Source organism: Phacochoerus africanus, chromosome 5, assembly GCF_016906955.1.
Source record: "Phacochoerus africanus isolate WHEZ1 chromosome 5, ROS_Pafr_v1, whole genome shotgun sequence".
In the NCBI taxonomy this organism is placed as follows: Eukaryota; Metazoa; Chordata; class Mammalia; order Artiodactyla; family Suidae; genus Phacochoerus; species Phacochoerus africanus.
This window is the reverse complement of record NC_062548.1, coordinates 112,600,216-112,626,393: the sequence shown is the minus strand read 5'-3', so window position 1 is coordinate 112,626,393 and position 26,178 is coordinate 112,600,216. Positions and strand designations below refer to the sequence as shown.

The window sequence follows — 26,178 nt, the reverse complement described above, 5'->3', positions numbered from 1 at the left end:
AATGTCTGGTGTAGCCTTTGCTTTTCCCAAACTCATATATATCATCTTTAAACCTTCACTCCAGCCCTCTGAGCTAGGCAGAAACTCTGTATCAGCCCCTTTCCACACAGGGGAACCTGAGGCAGTGGGCACGTGGAGGACTTGTCCAAGGTCACGTCTGTGATGAAGCAGCCACCCACCAAAGCGCATTCCTTAACTGAGCCGAGGCAGAGGGTCCAGCCGGCCGAACCGCCCTCCCCCTCCCTCCCGGCGGCACATGTGTGGCCCCAGCCCCTCTGTTCCCTGGGCGCTGTCCCAGCAGCGTGGAGGTCTGGCCCCACCGTTGCAGGAACGGAGGCAGACTGGCTTAAGATTCTTGGCTCCATGCCTTACCCGGGGTGTTTAGGTCACCAATACAGCAAGCCACATGCTTAGATTGCCAGCCAAGCAGGGCACCAAAAAATGAGGGAAATGTTAAGGGATAATTGGCTTAAGAAAAACATGAAGAAAAGTAGTCCTCATGGGAAAAATCAGAATTGCATTGGGCTCCCGTATACCCATTTTATGGGTTAGTATTTATTTTGCAATGGATGGCACAGCGGTGGTGGTGAGGGGCACCCAGCACCCAAACCTTTTCGGCGCTTTGGGACTCTAACTATGTGTATCCGGCTCTGAACTCAGGCAACCTCCATCTCCATGCGCTCACCTGCAAAACTGCGATAATTCAGCCATTCCCAGCACTCCTGGGGTTAAGTGCAGTCATTCCAGGAATGGTCTCAACAGCACCCACCTCACAGCTGGTGCTTAGCCTGCCCCGTCTCTCCTTATTCTTGTGCTTCCCCATCTCAGCTGCTCCCACCCAGCCTCGAATTAACCTTTTTTTTTTTTTTTTTTTCCCTCTGCTGTGGGAATGTCTTTGCCTGGCAACAGAGGCGATCTGTATCACTCCCCATAGAGGAGCAGCCATGAGATCCCTCAATCGGTTTCCTTTCTGGACACAGTGGTGGCTTTGTTCGGGGGGCACTTGGGGAACCCAAACGTCCCTGAGAATTTACCCAGCCCCGGGTTCTCTGCGTGGCGTGACTGCGTCCCTTGAACGGCTCTTGGCTCCACTGGACTCTGTGTTTCTCCAGACCCATGTGTGGTCAGCAAATCTAGGGTCATGTGGCTTTAGTTGAGAGCGCAGGATGGCAGGCCCAGCCTCCAGCCCCTCTCTGGCCTTGGCTCCAGAAAATCCCAAGAAGCAGCCCCGCCCTGCTGGGAAGCCTCAGCCTTTGTTTGCCTGCTGGCCTGGCACCCCGGGTCTCGCAGGGATGGTATCTGAGATGCCTGTATCAGAGAGGTACCTCCTCGCTGCTGTTTGACCCTGTTCAGACTGAGCATGTTCCAGCTGCCTCCGACTGTTTCGCTCCACTCCTGTCCAGGTCAGCTGTCCCTGAAGCCTTTCATGATATCCGCTGTCCTCCTCCTGCCTTAGAATTCATGCGTCACAGTCCCCCTGGGGCTCAGCCTAGGACATCTCACCCCAGCACCCACTAGACGGGTGCTCCCTGCCCAAGGACAAAAACAGATGGGGTTTCCAGATCGCGGTGTTGATTCTCAGCGAACTGTGTCAAGTCCCAGGAATGTCCTTTTAGAGCCACTGGGCCTGGGGCCTGCTCTAGTCACAAGGGATCAGCTAGCCACAGCTTCCGTTGGCCACGTTGCACTCCCTGAGGCCCCGCTGTGAACCCCAAGGGCGGATGTTTATGGAGATGAGTCGTTCCTGGTTTGTGGGTCCTAAAGCCTAACCTTCCCCCCAAGGTCTGGCCCCAGCCAGCCTCCTGCCAAACCATATTCCCCTGTGGCCTTCCTGTCTTATCCTTCCGGTCCCCAGGGGTGCTCAGCTCTTTTGCATTTCCTGGTCAGGCAGGAAGGGCGACAGCGAAGGCAGTGGTTAGGGGCGTGAATGCTCACATCCAAGAGTCAGGTTCACATCCTAGCTCTGCTGTTTCCTGATTGCATAACTTGTAGCAAATTGGTTAGCCTTTGTCTTGCCTTTAAAATGGAATGGCAATCTAGGTGCCAGGTGCTGGTTTAAGTACTTCAGATCTGTAACTCTTTAACCTCAGAACACCAGGTGAGGTGGGTTTTCCTATGAGGCCCTTTCAACATCAGAGGAAATGTGAGATGACACGAGATAATCCATGGAGAGTCCAGAATGGTGCCTGACACGCCCCAGGTGCTTCATAAATTGGAATAATGATCTCCTATGTTGTAGAAGAGATCGGAGGTTTGCAGAGGCCTAGAACCTTCTGAAGGGCATACCCCTCAAGGTTAGAAAAATCAAGTCTGCTGGCCCCAGGCCCTGAGGTTCCCTGCCTCTCCCCCGAGGCCCTGAAGAAGAAGGCACTTTTGAAAAAGCAGAGAAAGCTGGCCAAGTGTGTGGCCATGCTCATTTATTCCCATTACAACCCAGCTTCCAAAGTTTTCCTCTGATGGGAGGAAATCCTGTCTTCACACCCAGATGGTTGGGCTGGGACCCTGAGGGAGATGAGGGGCTTCCCAAGGCAACTTAAAACCTCCAGTGCAGGTGGGGTGGCCCCAGGCAGCGCCACCCCCACCCCTCCCACCCCTGCAGCTCCTCCCCCGGGCTCCTTGGGGAGGGAGCCCTAGGCAACCGACTTGAACTGCCCTGGGACGGCAGAGTAAACTAACAGTTCAGAACACAAAGGATGTCAACCCAGCAGGTCTCCCTGGCTGGCACCCCGCTGGGCAGAGTGGGGGGGGGGACACCTTGGGGCAGCACGGGGTGGGCAGAGAGCTTGGGGCCTGGAGACACAGCCCTGCCCTCCCTCCCTCGGGGCCTCGATCCGCTCTCTGACAGTGATTTCCTCAGGGAAGAAGACAGATGAAGAGCGAGCGAAGGATTTGGTGTTTGGCTGAGGGGGTTTGGATTCCAGCTCCACCGTGAGCTGTTTAACCTGAAGGAAGCCACCTGACCCTTCACAGGCTTGGTTTCCTCAGTACAGCATCCCTCAGGATCTATGGGGAGTTGGTCCAGGGCCCTGCTGCCCCGGCAGATGCTCAAGTCCCTTACAAAAAATCCACCCTCTGGATCCACAGATTCTACATCTGTGGATTCAACCACCCACAGAATTCTACCCGGATCCCCCGTGGTTGGTTCCATCCCAGGATGTGGAGCCTGAGGACGGGGAGACCCCAACACCCCAACTGTACTTAGCTGTAGGGCTGCAGTGAAGCCGGAAGGAGATACGTTCTCAAAGTTAGTAGTGTGATGTCTGGCTATTGAATGGCAATGGTGTTACCAGCTTAATGAGAGGGTCTAGAGCAGGTGTCACCCCCACATGCAGCAGGCCTGGGACCACTGGACCAGGAGGCCCTGGGTTCCCTTCCCGGTCAGCAGTCTCTGACTTGCCTGCCCTCCTCCTGGGACTCCTTGACTTTTCTTTCTGCGTGTGAACACGGGCCCTCAAGGTTGAGGAGGAGGAGGGTCGAGGCATGCGGTGAGGGCTCCCCCAGGGACTGTGTTTGTTAGTTCGCACGTCCCTTGGCTCCTTATCCATCATGGCCCCTGGGACTCTCCTCTGGCCAGTCCCAACTCAAGGCAGTTCTGGGCTCCTCCATCCACAGTCCATCTGTTTGGACTTAAAGCTGTTCTGAGCGCCTTCCAGAGGCCCCGGTTGTCCTTTTCAGGTTGTTCCCTTCATTTTCCGACTCACCCTGTGCTCTAAAGGGGGGTGGGGGTGGTGGCCTTAGGCTCTCACTGCCCACACTTGGAGAAGAGTCAAGAGAGGCACCTGCCCCCTCAGGCCACACCTGGTTGGTACCGTGCTAGAGGGTGGGACCAAAGGTCTGGGATGGGATGGAGATCCACTTTTCAAAGTGTCCCCTTCATGCTGTTGGTATCACGTATGAGCCTATTTGACATTAAATGACTGACCAAGCAGATAAATAAGTCATGACCTCTGGCCAGCCAGCAGAGCCTGAGTGTGGTCTCATTCTAACTAGGCCAGTGTACAGGTACTTCAGCAGACTACCTTCCCCTGTGAAGTCTTCAATAGTCCGTGTAGGAATCATTTTGTCAGTTTCAAGCCTTGTTTATTTCTGAGCCCAAACATTGCTCTTTTCTCCCCGCTACTGCTTCAGGGAGGGAAAAAGATAGGGACCACGAAGGACAGATTTGATATTTTAAGTTCAACTGAAATCTCACCTTGTCCACAAAGGTCTTTGGATTCCTCATCCATGAAAATCTCTCCCTGCCTTGAAATCTCCTTGCTGAGGCTCTACCCTGGGCCACAACTCACCCCAGTGTCTGCCGCACAATCGGCACACGGTGCAGATCTACCTTCTGACCATGCTCCCTTCTGCCAGGTACCTGCTGGAACAGGATTTCCCAGGCATGAGGATCGGGCCGGAGCCGACCACGGACTCCTTCATTGCAGTGATGCAGGGGGAAATAGAGGGCATCATTCCTGGGAACGCCCTGGTGGTGGATCCCAAGAAACCCTTCCGGAAGCTGAACGCCTTTGGCAATGCCTTCCTGAACAGGTGAGTGCAGAGGGAACACGCGCGCCTCGGGGCCTCGTTTTCTTTTGCACTGTGAGACTCATGAAAGGGCAGGGCAGGGTCTTGGGAGACTGTGCCTTTTCCAGACCCGGAATCTCTCTTGATTGCTGGGAATGAAACCACTGTTGATGAGGGATGTGAGAGCCGCAGATGCTGGGCTTATGTCTCCTGATGAAGGAGCAGCGAAGAGTCCAGCTAGTTAAATCACAGCTCCCTAATTTGCACCTCCCTCCAGTGAAAGCAGAGAGGGCTGCTGTGTGTGTAGTCCCCAGCTCTCACCTACGCTATGGCAGGGCTTTGCATCTGCCTGGAAGGAGGCAGAAGAAGGTTCCTCTCTGCCCCTGGACGTTGTTCTCACTTGGTGGGAGGAGCCTTGGACTTGAGACAGAAGCCCTGCCTTGGAGCACTGATCCTCCTCCTAAGCACACCGTGTGACCTTGGACAAGTCACCTCCCCTGGGATCAGTCAGCCTGCAGACACCAGGGTCATTGGGTCAGTTTGAGTGGAAGAAGCTGTGGAGACTTCTTGGCAAGCTGACCCGGGCCTTCCCATTTTTCTGTTTATCCAGAATGCAGGCTGACCCCAACCACACCCGTTGTATAGCGCCACACCGCAATGGTGCATGTGTATTGCATTTAAACATTCTAAAACTAGTTTCTCTATCTGAAGGCATTTAGAGTAAAGGTAAAAACTATGGGCTTTGGCTTCAGACCGACTTGGGTTCAAATCCTACCAAAGAGCACCATGGTTCTGAAAACTCACCTAATGGCTCTAAGTCTCACTTTTCCCATCTGGAAAACAGGATAATAGCAATGTCCTCCTCCAAGGCAAGAGGACCTTGCAGAGAAGTTGGCATTTGACACAGATGTTCAGGATGAGAGAAGTCACACTGAAAGGGTTAAAAGAGGACATTCCAGGCAGAGAAAACTGCAAGTGTGTGTATCTGTGTGTGGGGGGGGGGCAGGGAGGATTGAGAGAATGTGGCTTAACAAAGGGACACTGATGGCACACAGGCATGTGCTTCTCTGTAGGAGCGCTGCACAGCTGTGCTGACAGATGTGTAGGTTAACTGCTGGCTGGGGATCTGCCAGGCACGTCCACTGGAGGAGTAACAGGGAGCGGGGCTGGGGGGGGGGGAGCCCTTCCATGGGCCACTAGCTTCCTTGCAGCCACACACATGGGGGCTACACCCCCTACGCCCCCTGCTTCCCATCGTAGTGCCACCCGGGGGTCCTATTTCACATCATGCTCCACCTCTCCCGTCCCCTCCTCTGAGTGCTCCAAGCCTTCCCAGACCCCTCAGCCCCCTCTCTCAGCAGACGACCACCGTGCTTCCGAAGCTGAAGCCCCCGTATCCACCCATTCCCTGTGGTTTGCTGTAAACTGTCCCTGAGCAGCGTCCTTTGCATATGTCCCTCCCTCAACAGGCTGAGCCTGCAGAGAGCTGAGTCCCCTTCCCCTTAGCTCTGCCCCTCCCTCCCCTGCTCTGCGGGGCCATCTCCCCAGGGACTGCCGGGCAGTTCTTCCTGCTCTTTCTAACAGTTTGACTCCTTCTCCACGTGCACAGATCTATCGCCTCTCGAAAACCCTACAACAGGCCCCACCAGTTCTTACCCCCAGCTTTCCTCCCACAGCCAAGTTTCTTGGCTTCACCTGCCCACTTCTTCCTGTTCCCCAACCTGTGGAACGTGGCCTCACCCTGTCACAGCTGCCTGTGCGATGGTCATCCGTGACCTCTTTGTGGTCAGCCATGAGCTTGCATTCATTTATGTATGTATGTATGTGTGTATTTTCATGCTGCACCCACAGCCTATGGAAGTTTCCAGGCTAGGGGCTGAATCGAAGCTGCAACTGTCGCTTTACACCACAGCCACAGCAACGCCAGATCCAAGCGGCATCTGCGATGAGCCTGCAGCCTCAAGGTACAAGTCAGGTTTGTTACCACGGAGACACAATGGGAATGAGCCCTTTCCATCACTCCTTGGCCCTCCTCCTGCCTCCCTAGCAGACCCTCTCCTGTCTCCTCCAGCCCCCCTTTTCTCCGACTCCTCTGACCTGGTGTCATCCTTAGCCCCCTGCCCTTCTCGCTTCATGTGCCCAGCCTGGGTCACGCCTCGACCACAGCCCTGGCCCCAAGCATCAGCCCCATGTACACGACCTCCTGGTTACCACATGACAGAAGCCCCACTCAGGCTGGCTTCAGCAAAACGTGGAATTTACCATAGAACACTGGGGTGTCTTCGAACCTAAGGGCTGATATGTGGCTGGGCCGCAGGCATAAAGGAGACCTTGGGCTTTGATAGGACAAGGGCTGTGTCATGTCTTTTTTGGTCCCCATTACCTAGCGCAGTGCCAGAAACACAGCAGATGCTTCATAAATATTTGTTGAATTTGCTGATGACTGTCATATCGGCTTGTGTCACTCTTCTGCTTAAAATGTTCCAGTGGATTTCTATAGTCCACAGTGTCAAAGCCATGTTTCTAATGTGGCTTTCAAGGCCCTCGTGATCTGGCCCCTGTCTTCATGTCCAGCCACACCTCTGGCTACTCCAGCCTTCCAGGTTCTCGCCTCAGTGATGTGTGCCCTTCTAGAATGGCACCTGATCGCTCTCTCTCCCTCTCTCTCTCTCTGTCTCATGATGACTGCTCTCTCTCTCACTCTCTCACTCCTGTGCCACATTTACACCTGCTTCTGTTAGTTCCCCAAGGCTGCCAGAACTAATTACCACGAACTGGGGGGCTTTAAAATAACTGTTGACTCAGAGTTCTAAAAGCCAGACCCAAAAGCAAGGTGTTGGCAGGGCCAAGCACCCTCCAAAGCCTCTAGAAGAGTGTCCTTCCTTGCTGCTTCCAGCCTCTGGTTACGCCAGGCATCGTTTGGCTTGTGGCAGCATAATTCCAACCTCTGTCTCCACTGCACACAGCCACCTTTCCTCTGCGCATGTCTGTAACTTCACATAACCACACACACACACACACACACACACACATGCACATGGGCCCTGGCTTCCTGCCCGCACTCCCATCCACATGACGCAAATGCTTGTCGTGTTTTGGGGTCTCAGGTCATGTTCTGCCTCCTCTGAGACGTCTCCCCGACCCTCTTTCCCGAGCATCCTTGGCCTCCTCCCCTAACCTGCATCTCCGCAGCCTTCTCACTGGGCAGCAGAGGCTCCCTTCCCTGAATGTTCCCAGAGACCCCGTGACCATGAAATGAACCCACAATGGTCAGACACCTCAGTTCCCACTAAAAATGGCAAGTGAGAGAGAAGACACGAAGTAAGAAGGAATCCAGCTGAGCTTCACCAATTTGTATTTCGAGACTTGGGGATGTAACACTGGAAAGATTTCCTTGGATAAGTCTTGACTGCTCTCCTAATAGCAATGTTTGGTGTTGGACAGCCTTTTAGAAGCCCAGCTAAGCATTCCTGGGTGGCATGGTCTGTTCTTCGAGGCCAGCTCCAGTGCCTCCTCCTCCAGGAAGCCTTCCCTCCACCCTGGGTCTCCCGAGCCCTTCACTTGACGCCCCTCGGGGTGTTGGTCCCGTCGCACCTCGTATCGTGGTTGTCCTTGTGCCCGCCTCTGCTCTTCCACCAGACCGTGCTCCTTGAGGGCATGGATCGAGGGCTGGACCTCCTGGTGCCCCACGACAGAGGTTCACAAACGTAGGCCCACCACTGCCATGGGATCAGCCCGGGAGCTTCCTCCGGGTACAGATCCTGGGCCCACTGCTGGGGCTGAGTCCTGCACAGGGCCAGGAGTCTGCCTTGGAAGGTGGCCAGGATTCAGAACCTCTGCTGCGGGGCAGGAGAGGTGGGCATGGGGCTCAAACAAGGGTCCCCGAGAGGCAAGGACAGGCCGGCTCACCATGGGTCTCCCTCCACCGTGCAGGTTCGTGTGTGCCCAGCTGCCCAACCCGGTGCTGGAGAGCATCAGTGTCATCGACACACCCGGGATCCTCTCTGGGGAGAAGCAGAGGATCAGCCGAGGTAAGCAAGGCACCCTGTAGGGTTGGCTCTGGCTCTGTGCTTTCTGGAATATTCTCTGGCTTCCACACCAGGAGAGAGGCTCCCCGGGCCTAGCTTCCTCTTGATAAGCCAGTGCTGCCTCGTGTGCTGTGTGGGGTCCTTCTAGGCAGGGGCCAGTGAGTGAGTTCAGGTCCGCTGTAGCTCAGGAGATGGCTGGCCCCAGTCTTGTCATCTGTGGAATGGAGCCATCAGCATCTTGCCTCACTGACCTCACTGGGTTTGGTTGCAGGCCAGACCCTGGCTTGCTTCTGGAGTTCCTGCAGCCCTTGCCCCAGGAGCTTGCAGTTCTGCAGGGGAGGCGAATGCATGCCAAGGACTGCAGCCGACCACGTGAGGATGACAGTATACTCTGGGGCGTGAGTCGGGGGCGGGTGTGTGAAAGCCCTTGAAAACCACTCATTGCAGACAGAGGAGGTGATTGTTCATTAAGGGAGGCCACCAGCTTGGGGGTTAGGAGACAGAAATCTGGGGCCAGACTACCAGCCTCTAATGCTTCCTGGCAGGTTCATCTCTAGAGGAGGGGATAGAATTCTATCTACCTTCTAGGGCTGTTTGAGGATTGAAAGAAATAATGCAGGTAAAAAGCCTCCCGCCTGGCACACAGCAAATGCTCAGTAAACACGAGCTGTTACAGATTATCTTCATCGCCACCATCATCACTGTGTTTTTTCTAGCTCTAGAATACTAGACAGATACTGTGAAAGGCTTGGGACTACAGCCCCTGGCTCCCCTCCCTGAGCCTTTCCTGCCATAACATGCTCTGTGCTCCATGGAGCCATCCTACCCTCTCTTGGCTGGGTTGGTTGGTTGGTAAAACTTTCTTGTTTATATCCCACAAAGCCACTCATCTTTCTGTTTAGATTCATCTTTGAGTATTTGTCTTTCCACAGGTGCCCGATAATACACTTCTCTCTTAACTCGATTCTAATTGTTTTAATTAAAGTATAGTTGATGTATAATGGAGCTCTAATTTCTGTTGTACAGCAGAGTGGCTTAGTTATACACGTATATACAGTCATTTTTTTTTTTTGTCTTTTTGCCATTTCTTGGGCAACTCCCGTGGCATATGGAGGTTCCCAGGCTAGGGGTCGAAACGGAGCTGTAGCCACCGGCCTACGCCAGAGCCACAGCAACGCGGGATCCGAGCCGCATCTGCAACCTACCACAGCTCATGGCAACGCCGGATCGTTAACCCACTGAGCAAGGGCAGGGACTGAACCCGCAACCTCATGGTTCCTAGTCGGTTTTGTTAACCACTGCACCACGACGGGAACTCCTATACAGTCATTTTTTAAAGCAGTCCTTTCGATTATGGTTTATCCCAGGAGACCACAGCTGGATCATCTGTAGCTGAACATAGTTCCCTATGCTGTACAGTAGGACCTCATTACCTATCCCTTCTAAATGTAATAATTGGCATCTACTAACCCCAAACTCCCAGTTCAACCTACTCCCTCCACCTCTCCCCCCTTGGCAACCACAAGTCTGTTCTCTGTGTCTATTTTCAAGGTAGGTTCATTTGTGTCTTTTAGATTCCACATGTAGATGACACCATATGGTATTTGTCTTTCTCTTTCTGACTTACTTCATTTAGTGTGATAATCTCTAGTTGCATCTGTGTTGCTGCAAGTGGCATTCATTCTTTTTTATAGCTGAGTAGTATTCCATTGTATATATACCACATCTTCTTTTTTTTTTTTTGTCTTTTTTGTCATTTCTTGGGCCGCTCCCACGGCATATGGAGGTTCCCAGGCTAGGGGTCCAATCGGAGCTGTAGCCACCGGCCTATACCAGAGCCACAGCAACTCGGGATCCGAGCCGCGTCTGCAACCTACGCCACAGCTCACGGCAACGCCGGATCGTTAACCCACTGAGCAAGGGCAGGGACCGAACCCGCAACCTCATTGTTCCTAGTCGGATTTGTTAACCACTGCGCCAAGACGGGAACTCCACCACATCTTCTTAATCCAGTCATCTGTCCCTGGACAGTTAGGTTGTTTCCAAGTCATGGCTATTGCAAATAGTGCCACTATGAACATAGGGGTGCATGAATCCCTTTGAACTATTGTTTTGTCCAGATATAAGCTCAGGAATAAGATTGCTGGATCATGTGGTAACTCTAATTTTGGTTTTCTGAGGAACCTCCATACTGTTTTCCATAGTGGTTGTACTAATTTATATTCCCACCAGCAGTGTAGGAGGGTTCCCTTTTCTCTGCACCCTCTCCAGCATTTGTAAATTTATCAATGATGGCCATTCTGACCAGTGTGAGGTGGTACCTCACTGTAGTTTTGATTGGCATTTCTCTAATACTGATGGAGAGCATCTTTTCATGTGCCTACTGGCCATCTGTATGTCTTCCTTTGAGAAAGTCTATTTAGGTCTTCTGCGCAGTTTTTTGATTGCACTGTTTGTTTTTTGTTGTCGAGTTATATGGGCTGTCGTGTTTTTGGAGATGAAGCCCTTGTTGGTCTCATGTCTCTCATCGTCGGCAAATATTCAACCCCCCCTCCTTTCTGTGCCGAGTACTGAATTTCTGGTAAGCGAAGCTGTCGAAGCCACACCCACCCCAGTGCTGGAGCTGGGAGCTGGGCTGGAGCCAAATGAGCACTCAGAAGCCAGCTTCCGGGAAGGGCAGGCTTTGGACTGGCCGGAGTTCAGCCAGAACTCTCCCTTGAACTGACCTTAGGGGACTATCTGCCTTCCTCCCGCACGTGCCTCAGGGTGAGGTGGATGTATGGTGGTCCAGGAGTGAGGGGGACATAGAACCCTTGGCCTTGGGTGGGGGGGGGGAAGGGCGTCTCACTCCCTTCTTCACTCCCTCTCACTCCCACCTGCCCTTTGTAAGCACCCTGGCACCGTGTTCAGGGCCCTGTGCAGGGTAGGGGGGCGGGGGGTGTGCAGCTTGGGCGGCTCTCTGTCTTGCGTCTATTTGTTTCCCTAAGTACTTCCTCTCGCCTAACCGGTCCCTACCTCAGCACTTCTGGCTTCCTCTAGGCTCATCCTGCATTTAGGCCAAAAGGAGATTTTCTGTGTCTCCCCGAGGAAGGCTCGGGAAAGCCAAAGTTCTCAGGCTGCACTGCCAGTGAGTAGGTGGCACGTGTACCTGTGAGGCCACAGCAGCCCGACAGGTGGGTCCAGAGAGGACTCCAGCCTTCAGGTTCTCAAGGGCACTGGATTAGGAGTTCAGAGCATGTGTTTTAGAACCTGTGGGTCTCAAGAAGTCACATTTTTTCCCTGTGAGCCTTAGTGTCTCCGTGTGTAACAAGGTGTAATGAGACCCATTACAGGATCTCATGAGGTTCACAGATGGAAATGGAAACACAGACATCAGCTCTGGGTCTGGATCACAGGGAGCTCCCCTCTTTCTACTTTATTTGCCACCCAGGGCCTCCCCAATATAGAACCCCACAGTAATCCACATGAATGGCCTTCCTAGCAATTGTGCAGTGCACAGCCTGTGCAGCTGTATATGGCAGCCCTGCTTCTAGGGACTCCTGCCTTCCTTAGCTTCTGTTCCGTTCCATTCTTTTCCTATTCCTTTACCTTCTCCTCTGCCTTTTATCTGTGGACCTCAGTGGCTGCTCTATGGCAAATTGGGGGTGGGCTTGATTTTCTCACCTGCCCTTCCTATCCCCTCACTGACCAATCACCCGGTCCTGCCCCACCTCTGAGAGAAGTGGAAGTCGTGTGTGTGTCTATACAGGCCAGTTAGTTCTCTGCCCTCCTCAGTCTAGACTATAAACGCAGCTGCTGGCACAAGCAGCCTGAGATAAAAACAAGAGCTGAGAGCTGGACCGCTAGTCCTGTATCATCAGCTGGGGCAGTGCTGACCTCAGCATGCCACAGAGACCAGGAAAATGGGGGGCAGAGATCACACACCCTCAGATTTCAGGGGTGCCCCGAGCGAGGAAAGTTTCCAGTATGAAGACCACCTCCTCATCCTTCTTCATAACCAGCCATGGAACCTGGTAGCTCAGTTTATACCTACACACATATAGCCCCCTCATCTGCACACATCACACCTCCCTCCAGCCCCGCACCTCCAACACACACAAGGGTGTGCACAGAACCAAACACACTTCTTGCCTGGGGCTCCTAGAACTCTGGGTTTGGCCATAGCACAGATTTGGTGTTTCTTGCCTTCCTGCAGGCCATGGCCGGTCAGGGTCCCATGGACAGTCCTACAGGAGCATCCAGCTGAGGGGCATGTCAACCCTGAAGTCTAGCCCATGATCTGTTCACTGAACCTCATGCCAGGCATAGGGCAGCATCTCACCCAAAAAACAGGGCACTGTTCTCGCATCCTCACAGGGCCCCCTCTGGCCAAGGCCCCAGCATGCCACGCTCTGGAAAGCCAGCTACTCCCAAGGGCTCCCCAGGCCTCAGGCCCCAGGCCAGAGATGGGCAAAGTGTGGTCCCTGCTCAGGGTGTGGCGCTCAGGTCTGGGGAGCTGTGTGTGTCCTGTGGGGAGAGGGCAAGCAGGGGGCATCCGGGAACCTGAGTCCGGGAAGTCCCAGGCCCACACTTGTCTCTGCATGCAGATGTGCTGGGGCAGGAGGCAGTTCCAGGAAGTGACAGGATGTGCCCAGCCCAGGACTCATTACTGGGAAGAAATAAGGATGCAGCAGAAGTGGGAGGGCTCCGGAAGCCTAAGTGTCCTCACTCTTGGGAACCACATTTCCTGTCCACTTCTTGGCTAGAAGTCCCCACAGCCCCCCACCCCTTGGCGGGTTGCTCACATCACTCCCAGCAGATCCTGACCTGTACAGGTGAGCTCAGTAGGGCTAGAGCAGGTATAAACTTGGCCAGGTCCCAAAACTGGGATGGGAAAGTCTGGTCTCCTGCTCCCCCATTCAGTGGAGTCTCAGCACATCATCTCGGCCGCCCGGGAAGAAGTTCGAGAAGAAGAATGAGGGCAAACTGCCGTCTACGGCTTTCGCCTGGGGACCGCGGAGGGGCTGGGCCGATCCTTGCAGCCTCCCAGCTCCAGCCTGTCCCTGACCTCCCCACTTTGGGGCCTCTAGGGCCCCAGGTCACATGCCGTTACACACACATACACACACACGCACACACACACGTACACGCACACACGCATACACGCACGCACATGCATGTGCCGGGCTGAGCTGGAGACCCTTGACTCCTTTTCAGAAGGTGCACCAGTACCCTGTGGCCGTCTGGGAGGCCTATGACAAGTCTGTGGGGCCAATTTCAATGTTACTGCCAGGAGGCACATAGTGTGGCCTTTCTTCGCCACTGTCCTCTGAACTCTATCCACATTTTGCAAATCAGTGCCTTCTCGTTTCTCTTTTGCTACAATGTCTTTTGCTACAAACCTTGACAGAGATTCTGGGGGGGCAGTTTGGGACCTTTAATGGACCCACCACAAGTAAGTGCCTGGTCGAGGGCTCAGCACCCTGAGCTCCAGCCTGGCAGGCTCTGGGCCCAGAAGGGAATGTGGGCAGGGATAAGGATCTGGGTGCTAGCCCGAGTAGGCCACACACCTGGCTGTGTGAGCTTGGGCGAGCCCTTCGCTTCTCTGTCCCCGTCCCTTCCCTGGAAGAGGTGTGTGCCTGGTTACGCCCTGGCACACGGAGCATTAGGCGGCTTCAGTGAGATCCTGTGGCCGAAAATACTAAGAAACTCATGCTGCCTTGTCAGCACCCTCGCACCGCTTTTCAGGTCGTGAAGGAAGCCAGGGGATGACTAAGGAGTTGCCACACTTATTGTGTTTGTCGCATTGATTTCCTCCTGCCTGGCATTACTTGGAAACCCTCCACTCCCGGTCCTCTGGAGCTCAGGAGCAGTAGGGAGAGCCCCAGATCCCTGCAGGCTGCCCAGTTTCTGCTCCTGGCATGTCCAGACCAGATTTCTCGGAGACCACTGACTTGCTACCTGTCGTCCTAGTAATCCTGGGAAGGCCAGCCTCGCCATCAGTCTCCTGGAACTTGAACCTCCCACCACCCACCAGTCCCTCTCTCATAAGCCCTTGGGCTGCTGCAGGGGCTCCTAAGCTCCGGTTGTGGGCCTCAGAGCCCTTTCTGGAACCAGCAGGGAAAGAGGGCCTGTGACCCCGGATGTCAGAGCAGAGCCTCCAGACTGAGTCTGGGCCCTCCCTCCGCTATCTTGTTGCCGTGTTTCCACACTGACCCCCTCATCCATCCCCATCTTACAGTTGAGCAATCTGAGCTTCAGACTTGCCCAAGGCCACACAGAAGATAAATGGGAGAGCTGTCCTGTTCCATTTTCCTAATAGGTCCAGTCCGTGCCTTTCAGACGCTCCCATTCCTGGATATGCATAAGCCCAGCCCACAGTCCGTGGAAATAATTAAGCACCCAGCCTGGAGGCTTCTAGGCTCTGAAGAGCCAGGAGCAGGGAGGCTGAGCTTCAGAGGAAGCTCATGGAGTCATTGCTTAATTCTCATTTCCTCGCAGCCACACCTGGGGAGAAAGCTTCTGGCATTACTGAGTTTGTAATTTGCTAGCCAGCAGAGCAGGCAAAATTTGCAGAAGAGGAAGGATGAATAGAAGGTAGCTGTGCTTCTGAGATCCTAGGAAGGGTTCCCCAAAACTGCCTGCCTGTCCTTGGGCTTCACATGGGCACCCAGAGCGTTTAAGACAGCAGCGCCCAGCCTTCCTTCCCTCTGTCCTGCAAGAGCTTCCTTGGGTCTAATCTCCATCCGTCCTGCTGTACTCTCCACCCTCACGCCTCCAGGCTTAGCAGCAGGGAATTGTGAACTCACAAAGCAAACTCAGAGATCTACCAGTCCAACCCCCTGGATTAATAGGCAGTGACCAAGAACCAGAGAAGGATGGCTACATGCCCAAGGACACACAGCAAATTAATAGCTGAGCAGAAACTAGCGGTGGCCTTGCCCCAGCCAGCGCTCCTCATGTGACGCCTTCAGAACGCACCCACGTGATGGAAACCGGCTCGTGGAAGGAGCTCTTTGTAAGGGGGCAGAGCCGAAGGAACAGCCAGGGTCCCAGGCAGACAGGTCTCACCCGCGGCCTTCCTCTTTGATCGGACCCTCAGAGCCACCCTCTGGCAGGTGGGCTCCAGTTCAGAGACCAGAAAACGAAGGCCCAGAGATGACCTGTTCACTGTCCCTGGGATATAAAAGGCAGAACAAGGCTCCTATGTCAGTTCTGTTCAGCAAATACTGATGTGTGGGGCCCCACCTTGGGCTCAGGGGAAGCAGAGGAAGATGAGCAGCTGTGGCCCGCCCAGCTCCCTGTGCAGTGGGGGGGGGACAGTGCACCCCTGGGTGAGCAGAGAGGCAGGCATCTGCCCAGGAGCAGCTGACCTAGCCTTGGGGTGAGGAACAGGCAGGCGCCCGTCCTGTTCTAGCAGCACTGACCTGGTGCTGTCACCCTCCCACCCAACCCCCAGCAAGGGGCTGGCCAGGGAGCTGGGATTTGGGAGCTCCACCCTCTCCAAGCCTTTGCCACTGAGGCTCCTCTGCTGCTGTCAGTAACTGGGGAGAGCTCGGAGGCCAGGAGCCTCCTCTCTAGAGATGTGATGGCCCCTTGGCTTTCCTCAGTCAGTGGAGAGGTAGCCGGAGTGCTGGGCTTGGCATGGGAAAACCTGCGTTCTGGTGCCCACCCTGCCCCTTCCCGCTGCCTGGCCCTGAGCACGTCCCACCTGCTCTGAGGCTCCATTTCCCTGTCACTCAGTGCCCAGCCTAGCTGCTCTGGCTTCCCAGCCAGCTGTGAGCAGCTGCCACCAGCCAGCAAGCTGTGCTGAGCAGTGCAGGCTGAAATTTGCTGCCCAGGTGGGAAGGAGGGAGCAGGGCCATGTACTTCCCAGTTGCCGCGGCCCCACCACCAAGGCCAAACCAAAACCTCGTCAGGCTAGATTTGGGAATAGGGCTCAGCACATGGCCATTGGCCTCTGGGCCTTGCTGCCTCCCCTGCTACTGTGGATGCAAGCTTGCAGGTACCAGGCACCAGAGCAGCGAGGCCAGGACCCAGGTTGGGGGGTGTGGGCAGGGGAGTCAGGTTGCCCTGATTTTCTGAGCCCTCTGGCATGTCCTGCCACTGCTCTAAGGAGCTGCCTTGCACCTGGCTGTGCTGAGGAAGATTAAAAATAGCCTGGAGCCCCCCTGGGGAGGGAGTGGGTGCAGGCTGCAGCCCACCTCGAGCGGGAGCTCAGGGGCCTCCTGGGCTCTGAGGGAGCTGCTGGCTGGGCCTGTGTTTGGGGAGGGGCAGGGGGAGATGCCAGGTGTAGGACCACTGCCCGCATGGCCTGTGCAGGGTGCCCAGGGCCCCATGGCCGGGTGCAGTCCCCCATCTCTGAACCTCAGGTTTCTCCTCTGGAAACTGAGAATGTCACTTCCCTCTGTGCCTGCCTCAGAGGGTGTTTTGAGGGTGAAATGGTGTCTTGACACGAACTGAATCAAAAACTCTGAGGTAGGCCCAGCCTTCTGCGTTTTAGCAGGCCCTCTGGGGGTTCTGCTGCACATTCAAGTTGAAGACCATTGCTACAGGCAAGCAGGGCTGCTTCGATCTGACTCAGTTGCAAGGCAGCGGCCCAGGGACCTGCCTGGTCTCTAATCATCTGTGAGGCAGGGCAGGAACTGCCTGGCTTTTTCCTGATGGCTGGGTCTCCCACTCAGTGATAGGTGATGAGCTCTGGGGCCCCAGGGCGTATGCCCCTGAAACCCTTGTGGTGTTGGGAGCCAGGATCACGGATCCCACCAGAGCCCAAGGTGTGACACCAGGGAGTGGCAGAGGGCCTGACACCTGCATCTCCATTCCAGAGCTGCTATTTCTGGGCTGTGTTCCCTCGAACAAGTCACTTTACCTCTCTGAGCCTCTCGTCCCCATATATTGCCTTCTGTTTTATGGACGAGGAGACTGAGGCACAGGGAGGTGAAGGCTGCTTCCACCTCTTAAGGCAGTGAATATGAGGCTGAATGTGCAGACTTGAGCATGACCTTCCCCTCTAGCCCCTCCCAGACCTCTGCTACTTGGGGTTGAGCAAAGCAGGTGCTGTGGGACTCCTGAAACCAGCCTGACCTGAAGCGGCTCAGCACCAAATAACCAAGGTGTGGCAGCCAGAGGTCTGTCACATGCTAAGGAAGAAACCCTCTGTGGTTTTAAGAGTTGGGAACTGAAGGGCTGCAGCCGACAAGTAAGGAACTAAGTGAGCTCAAGAGCAGGCATGTGTCAAAAGCCTCAAATTCTTCCAGACCAGGTGACAGGCATGGTCTGAACCATCATTAGTATCTTACACTTGGCTATTTCATGGCTTTCAGGCCTTGTTAAGAATTTCTAAGTGTTTTTCCAAAATATGGGTCCAGAGTGTCTTTTCTAGCAGGGCCCCTGGCTGCTAAATACAGTAAACAAGGATGGGGAGCTGAATGGTGGCTGTGCTTTATGCAGATAATGATATTAATAACTAGCATTCACTAAGCAGATGCGAGGTGCTGGCCCCAAGCATCTTTAGTCCTTAAAATTCTATTAACTAGATACTATTAGTATGCCCATTTATAGATGGAAAAAAAAAAAAAAAAAAAAAGAACACTGACGCAGAGAACTTGGTCACTGGCTGAAAGCCAGAGAGCGAAAACATGTAGGAGCCAGATTTGAACCCAGATCTGACTTCTGAAACCTATTATTTCTACTGCACTGGCGGCCTCTGCCCAGACCCCTCCCCTATGCCCCCAGGGCCCCGGTCCCTGATTCTGCTCTGCCTGCAGGGTATGACTTTGCCGCCGTCCTGGAGTGGTTCGCCTGAGCGGGTCGATCGCATCATCCTGCTCTTCGACGCCCACAAGCTGGACATCTCTGATGAGTTCTCAGAAGTCATCAAGGCCCTGAAGAACCACGAGGACAAGATGCGGGTGGTGCTGAACAAGGCTGACCAGATCGAGACGCAGCAGCTGATGCGGGTGTACGGGGCCCTCATGTGGTCCCTGGGGAAGATCGTGAATACCCCGGAGGTGATCCGGGTCTACATCGGCTCCTTCTGGTCCCACCCCCTTCTCATCCCAGACAACCGGAAGCTCTTTGAGGCCGAGGAGCAGGACCTGTTCAGAGACATCCAGAGCCTGCCTCGAAACGCTGCCCTGCGCAAGCTGAACGACCTCATCAAGAGAGCCAGGCTGGCCAAGGTGAGGCTGCGGGGGCATCGGGGGGGTGCCAACGATTTGGGGTGGGGGGCCAACCACAAGAGCTGAGGGCTGCTCCCTGCCACCCTGAGCTGCCGTCTGCCCATGAGAGGATGTCCCATAGCGACTGCCTCATGAGCATCAGCCATGCCAACTCTGGCAGCCAACGGGCAGGGCAGTGTGGTGGTTACAATCACAGGCCCTGGCATCAGATGGCCAGACTAGAGTCAGCTCCACAGTTTACTGTGTGATCCCAACCCCCGCAAGGCCCTTCGTTACTCTGTGCCTGTTTCCACATCTGTTAAATGAAAGGCTTAGAAGATTAAGTAGAATAAAGAACAGAAAAACCCTCATCATCGTGCCCAGCATCCTCAGAAGCGCTTGGTACATGTTAGCTGTTGTTACTGTCTTTCCTCATTAACGTCCTCACCAGAATGACCGTCCCTGTCACTGCCTTGACCTTAACCTCCCCACAGTCTCACCTTTGCCCCAGATCTAGCAAAATCGCTCAGTGCCATGAGCAATGGGAGAGAAAGAGGGTGGAGACAGAAATTATTTCAGGAGGAGGAGCCGGAGGAGGAGGGAAGAGCTGGGGTGAGATGGGGGATCTCGTTATGGGAAGAGATGGCATGAGAGCCACCACAGAGGGAAGGACAGAACTGAGGTCTTGATCAGAAGGTTTCTCTCTGGCCTGTAATTCAGGTCCACGCCTACATCATCAGTTTCCTGAAGAAGGAGATGCCCTCCGTGTTCGGAAAGGACAACAAGAAGAAGGAGCTGGTGAACAACCTGGCCGAGATTTATGGCCGGATCGAGCGGGAGCACCAGATCTCACCTGGGGACTTTCCCAACCTGAAGAGAATGCAGGTACCAGGGTCTGGGGCCCCAGGAAAGGGACGCTGTCCCTGTCACACAAGCCGGCTGAGCAAACTAAGCTTGGAAGAGGCTACCCTTGGATGCCCTAGGTGGAAACGCAACCCCGAATCAGCAGGCGGGCAGATGGCCCTGGGTCTGCCCTTCCTACTGGACTGACACTGGCCCAACAGGTGCCATATCTGGGTTCAGGGAGAAACATGGAGCCCCAGTGCTCTCAGGCAGCAGTGGTGTAGGAGGAGGATCAGGGGTCTGACACCTCCAGTTTATGACCTTCCCCAGTGCTGGCCATCATGGGTTTGGAGTCCCTACCGTGTCATGTGAAACAGGACAAGTCACCCAACAAACATTCTCTTGGCCCTTCATTGCTTAAGTTTACCTCTGAGCTCCCACTTGGGAGCAGTTTGGGATATAAGCCATGGGGCAGCAGAAGTTGGCACAGGAGCTCTCCATCTTTGGGGTGCACTCTGGGCCCCTCTCTTGGGTCAGGGTCTATCATGCATAGTTTATGTTACTCCCCAAAACAGTCCTCTGGGGGAGGCATTTTATCTTCCTTTTAGAGATAAGCAAACTGAGTTTTACAAACGTAATTAACCTGCCTATGGTTTTCTTTTTTTTTTTTTTTGGCTAACAGATATATTTTATTTTATTTATGATTTTAATTTTTTCCATTATAGTTGATTTACAGTGTTCTGTTAATGTCTACGGTACAGCAAAGTGACCCAGTCATAGATAGATAGATAGGTAGGTAGGTAGGAAGGTAGATAGATAGATAGATAGATAGATAGATAGATAGATAGATAGATAGATGTACATTTTTTTTCTCACATTATCTTCCATCATGTTCCATCACAAGTGACTGGATATAGTTCCCTGTGCCATACGGCAGGATCTCATTGCTTATCCATTCCAAATGCAATAGTTTGCATCTATTAACCCCAGACTTCCAGTCCATCCCACTCCTTCCCCCTCAGCAACCACAGGTCTATTCTCCAAGTACTACTCAGCCATAAAAAAGAACAAAATAATGCCAATTGCAGCAACAGGGATGGAATTAGAGACTCTCATACTAAGTGAAGTAAGTGAGAAAGAGAAAGACAAATACCATATGATATCACTTATATCTGGAATCTAATATATGGCACAAATGAAACTTTCCACAGAAGAGAAACTCATGCCTATGGTTTTCTGGGTGTAGTGTTTACTTAGGCTGCAAGTAGAAACTCCAGGAACTGTCCAAGATCTAGGCAAAAGATCCATATTGACTGGATCCTCTCTGAGCCTCTATCCCTTCATCTACTTATTGAGGCTACAAAAGCAGTACCTTACATGATATTGTGAGCATACATCAGATAATATTTGCAAGGCACTTAGCATGGCCTGCATAGACTACGCTCTTAAAATGAGGTAGAAAAGTTAGGTAAATTGTCACTGGTAGAGAAAGCTGGGTGATGAACACAAGGCAGTTACCTCTCTGCACAATTTTTGCAATTTCTTATGATTCTGTAATGGTTTAAAAATAAAAAAGTTTTTAAGAATTAGGGAATTAGGAAAAATAGCAGCAGATGTAACAGTAATATTGATTTTGCTCTTGTTGCTATTAGGGTTTCAGAACATAAATTTAGTCCCAAATCAGCATTTTTAGTTTCCTGTCTCATAAAAGAAAAAGGCAAAAGAGACATCCAAAGTATGTATGTTCCTGTATCCATTCATTCCTATAACTGCCTACCAGGAGCCAGTCACGCATTTCAGCATAGCTTTCACGTAATTTGGATTTCAACTTTCAGCTGCTCTTTCTGTTAGGGATCTAATGATCTATAAGCAAACCTTTGGGGAGGGAGACATTTGAAAGGGACCACGTGACTTTTTTTTTTTTTTTGCTGTCTTTTTAGGCCCGCACTAGCAGCATATGGAGGTTCCCAGGCTAGGGGTCTGATCGGAGCTATAGCTGCCAGCCTATACCACAGCCACAGCCACAGCAACTCGGGATCCGAGCCGCGTCTATGACCTACACCACAGCTCACGGCAACACCATATCCTTAACCCACTGAGCAAGGCCAGGAACTTCATAGTTCCTAGTCGGATTCATTTCTGCTGCGCCACGACGGGAACTCTGGACCATGTGACCTTTTTTTTTTGTCTTTTTTGTCTTTTGTTGTTGTTGTTGTTGTTGTTGCTATTTCTTGGGCCGCTCCCGCGGCATATGGAGGTTCCCAGGCTAGGGGTCGAATCCGAGCTGTAGCCACCGGCCTACGCCAGAGCCACAGCAACACGGGATCCGAGCCGCGTCTGCAACCTACACCACAGCTCGCGGCAACACCGGATCGTTAACCCACTGAGCAAGGGCAGGGACCGAACCCGCAACCTCATGGTTCCTAGTCGGATTTGTTAACCACTGCGCCATGACAGGAACTCCCATGTGACTTTTTAATGTGAGGTACTCTTTGGCAACATAAATGGTTTCCCCTTCTGGCTTCTTTGCCAGTCGGATGTCAGGTTCAGTTGGGGGTGGCTGAGCCAGTATGTAAATGACTGTCCCCTGGGGGGCATACGTGTGGGATGACAGGGGACCCACCATGCCCCCTAGAAGATACGGGAACTCCTAGTTGAGAGCCCACCAAACACACACCTAGAAATGGACAGGCTGGGAGAGACGGTGGGACCTTGGGAGGTTGTGCCTGAGGGCGGGAGAAAAGGCTTGTCTCCCTCCCAACCCCCCCCCCACCGCCCCCCGTAGCCTCCCTGGTCCAGCCCCACCCTGGAAGGGAGGTGAGAATGCCCAGGTCACACTTGGTCTTGAAATGTAGCTGTGGTGTTCTCTGAATTTTTCTGCAGTGAACTCAGTGTGTTTGTCCTGAGATTGCTGTGGCCAGAGCCAGGGCAGGAGCAGGAAGCTCCTCCTGTCATTATTGAGGCCAAGGAGAAGCTGGGAGACCCAGGATCTTTCAAAATAGCAAAGACATGTAAAGCAGAACATATTTCTTTAACTGTGTGTGGTGTGGGGGTTGTGGAGGCAAGGCAGGGAAGGGAACTTTTACAAAACCTGCCTGCCCGTGCCTGCTGTGTCAGAATCCTCAGGGAGAAGTCGGAAGTTGAAATCCAGATCGTCCTCGTGAGCATCCTGACAGAGAGCCATTGGCTTGGGAATGACCTTTGGATTCTACTACAATTTGCTTTTAGTTGTCTCTGCCTCCGTTTCTCCTTCCCTAAATGGTGACAGAATATGATTTCCTGCTCACAGAAGAGCATGGGAAGCACAGGGAGATCATGGATGTGGTGAAAGCATTTCCAGTGTTTTCAGATATAACCCTTATTAAAGGGGAGACCCACGTGACTCAGTCTCAGAGGGGTACAGCATTCAAGAACCACCATTCATTAACCAAAACGAACTTAAAGAGAAGTGTAATTATAGTCATCCCTTGGGGACTGGTTCCAGGACCCTCCACCCACAGATACCAAAATCCACGGATGCTCAAGTTCCCTATATAGAAAAAAGCTGGCCCTCTGTACCCATGGATGCAGAGCCCTCAGCTATGGCAGACTGTCTGAAATACACACTAAAGGGAATCCAAATGAATCAAAGCAGTAATTGTTGAATTTCCCTCCTCCTTCAACCCCTGCAACTGTTTACTCTCTCCTGAAAAGTTCCACCAAGAGCCAATATGCCTTTTCTGCTCCTCCTTTCCTATCTTGTGTTATTTTGTGATGTGGATCAGCTTAGCCTCCAGGCCAAGGAGCTGTGACTATTCCAACATTAGTTAAAGGCAGCAAGGGGAAGGCTCTCCTTCCTCTGTCTCCTGTCCTCACCTTCTTTCTCTCCCTCTTCCCAGGACCAACTGCAAGCCCAGGACTTTAGCAAATTCCAGCCACTGAAAAGCAAGCTGCTGGAGGTGGTGGATGACATGCTGGCCCACGACATCGCCCAGCTCATGCAGCTGGTGCGCCAGGAGGAGACACAGCGGCCCATCCAGATGGTGAAGGGCGGCGCGTTTGAGGGCACCCTGCATAGCCCCTTCGGGCACGGCTACGGGGAGGGGGCCGGGGAGGGCATCGATGATGCGGAGTGGGTGGTGGCCAGGGACAAGCCCATGTACGACGAGATCTTCTACACCCTGTCGCCAGTGGATGGCAAGATCACGGGCGCCAACGCCAAGAAGGAGATGGTGCGCTCCAAGCTGCCCAACAGCGTGCTGGGCAAGATCTGGAAGCTGGCCGACATCGACAAGGATGGCATGCTGGATGACGAGGAGTTCGCCCTGGCCAACCACCTCATCAAGGTCAAGCTGGAAGGGCACGAGCTGCCCAACGAGCTGCCTGCCCACCTCATACCCCCATCCAAGAGGAAAGCTGACGAGTGATGGGAGGCAGGGAGCTTCAAAGCAGGCATCTGTGAGAGGAGACGGGAGAGACAATCACACACACACACACACACACGTGCGCACACACACATACACGTTGAGAAGGGCACTGCGGATAAGAGGGGACGATGGTCCCCAGGTTTCCAGGTGATCTTTAAGTGGACACGTCTCCAAGTTCTCAGCTTTGGTTGAACCACAGGAGCACTCCCAGGGTCCCGAGGTGTCAAGCCTAGGTCTCCAGCCCCCTCTCCCTTCCCTATTCCACTGCCCAGAGACATGCCTTCTCCCTCCGAGGCAGTTCACTGGGCCACAGATGGCCCACCCACCTCCAGATTCCCCGGACTCAGAGCAGATGGAAGGGGCTTTTCACCAAATAGGCAATCCGTTTTTATTTCTGCGCGTTCCCCCCCCCTCCCGCCCCCCGCTCTTTGGCTTCCTAAGATGAAATCTGCTGTGGGGGAAGGGGGCCTGCTGCAGGGAGGGGGCGCCGCCAGAGAGAAGCATCCTCAGGGAATTGGCCCTGAGCCCGGCCTTCCCCAGGCTGAGGCTCTGCCTGCCTCAGCCAACCTGGCTTTGAAACCTGCTTGCCCTTCATTTCAAAGAATCCCTGAGCCAGAGAGAAAAGAGGAACACCTGGCAGGAAATTCAGCAAAGAAACTGTCTTGTCAGCCTCTGCTCTCATGGCCAGTCGAGGTGGTTTTAGTCCACAGACTGTGTGAGATTCCTGTTTCTCCCACCTGGCCTCTGTGTTTGGATGCTTGTACTTGACTCGCATTTATCCAGCCCTTTTCGACGCCTGGGGCGTGTCAGGCGCTTTACACACAGTATCCCGTGGGGCCCTCACCACACTCCTAGGATGTGTGTGTTAGTCCCTCAGATCTGCAGAGAGGAGCCTGAGACTCAGAATCTAGGCGACCCTCCCAGAGTCACAGAGCTCGCATGTGACAGAACCAGGGCCGTGGCCTCTTCCCCCTGCCGTGATGACACGCGGGACCTCAGCATTGCTGGCCAATGACAAGCCTGGGGGAACAAGCTGAGCATGCAGGCTCCCCATGGCTCCCCAGAGCAGGCGGCGAGGGAGGAGGGCCAGCCAGCGTGTGCTGGGCCATCAGTCTGGCCATCTGTCACATCACAGAAGCAAATCGTGCCTTGTGACGATGCGTGCGCACCCCCCACCCTCCCCCCTTGTCCCTCAACTCGCAGAAGTCCAACAGCACCAGCAGGCGAGTGGGCTGGCCTGCTGGGTGCTGTTGGCCTCTGTCTCTGCTCCACCTCCCTCCCACCAGCCTGAATCATCCCACCTCACATGCCGCCACCAACTCTTACCAAGGGGGTCCTCCTGTTGATTCTCAGCAGGCCGACTTGAGAGGTCCGAGGTTGTGTCCCCTACAGGACCCCCACAACTCTGCAGTGTCCTTGACAAGTCCCCACCATTCTCAGTGCCCCACAGCCTCCCTCATGGTCTCTCCCTTGGCTTGCTTTGTGGCCAATGAACCAGTCACTTTGTATGCTCTGCTCCTACTGTGATGGGAAACCAAAACAAGTATAACTTATTTTGTACCTATGTTCCGACTATATAGAGAATATTCTATGTATCTATGATGTGATTACTACTGCAGTGCATTTGTCATTAGTATTCAGGTTAATATAGCACATTTATCCTTTGGTATCTGCTTGGCCACAGAGCATCATTCCATGGGAGGTTGGGGGAGAGGAGCTGGGTTCTTCCTTGAACATCTTTGGCAGACGATTGGGGCTGCCTCTAGCCAGCATCCCACAAACAGCATCCCATTGGCCTGCTGCTTCTCCAGGACCCTGATCACCCAGGCTGCCCTGATGGAACCACCCTAGAGTGAAGATGGTCCCCAGCTCCTGGGCTTCCTTCTGCATCTACATAGTTCTCTTTCTCATGAAATGAGGTCCAGGGAATACCGAGGCAGAGAGGTCTAGCCTCCTCTAATGCAAGTGCCAAGCCCAGCAGAAGGACCATTCCTCAGCTCTGCCTTTAATTGAGCTGAAGCAGAGGGAGAGGAGCTTTCTGTCTTGCAGATGAAAGGGGGGTGTCTATGGGTGCCCTCGCCCCAACCCCTCTTGGACACACATGCCACCTTCCTGCCCTTCTTCTCCCCGCCTCTTTCCCCTCCTCTCCTTCAAGGCTGCACCCCAGGGAGAGCTGGGAGGCATGGGTTTCCTGTTGGCACCTTTCCCATCTCCTGAGAAAGAGGAAATGATGCTTGAGGCTGCTCCCCACAG

The 26,178-nt window shown here is 53.7% G+C and overlaps 1 protein-coding gene across 1 annotated transcript in view; it reads left to right on the top strand.

Moving 5' to 3' along the window:
* Nucleotides 1–25,594, top strand: part of EHD3 (EH domain containing 3) — a 32,096-nt gene extending 6,502 nt beyond the window's left edge. The window contains 6 exon segments of the mRNA XM_047782340.1: nucleotides 4,354–4,530; nucleotides 8,440–8,537; nucleotides 18,284–18,318; nucleotides 18,320–18,697; nucleotides 19,397–19,561; nucleotides 23,398–25,594. Of these exon segments, the coding sequence (XP_047638296.1) occupies nucleotides 4,354–4,530; nucleotides 8,440–8,537; nucleotides 18,284–18,318; nucleotides 18,320–18,697; nucleotides 19,397–19,561; nucleotides 23,398–23,925 (1,381 nt within the window). The 3' untranslated portion in view covers nucleotides 23,926–25,594.
* Nucleotides 25,595–26,178: the final 584 nt, after the last annotated feature.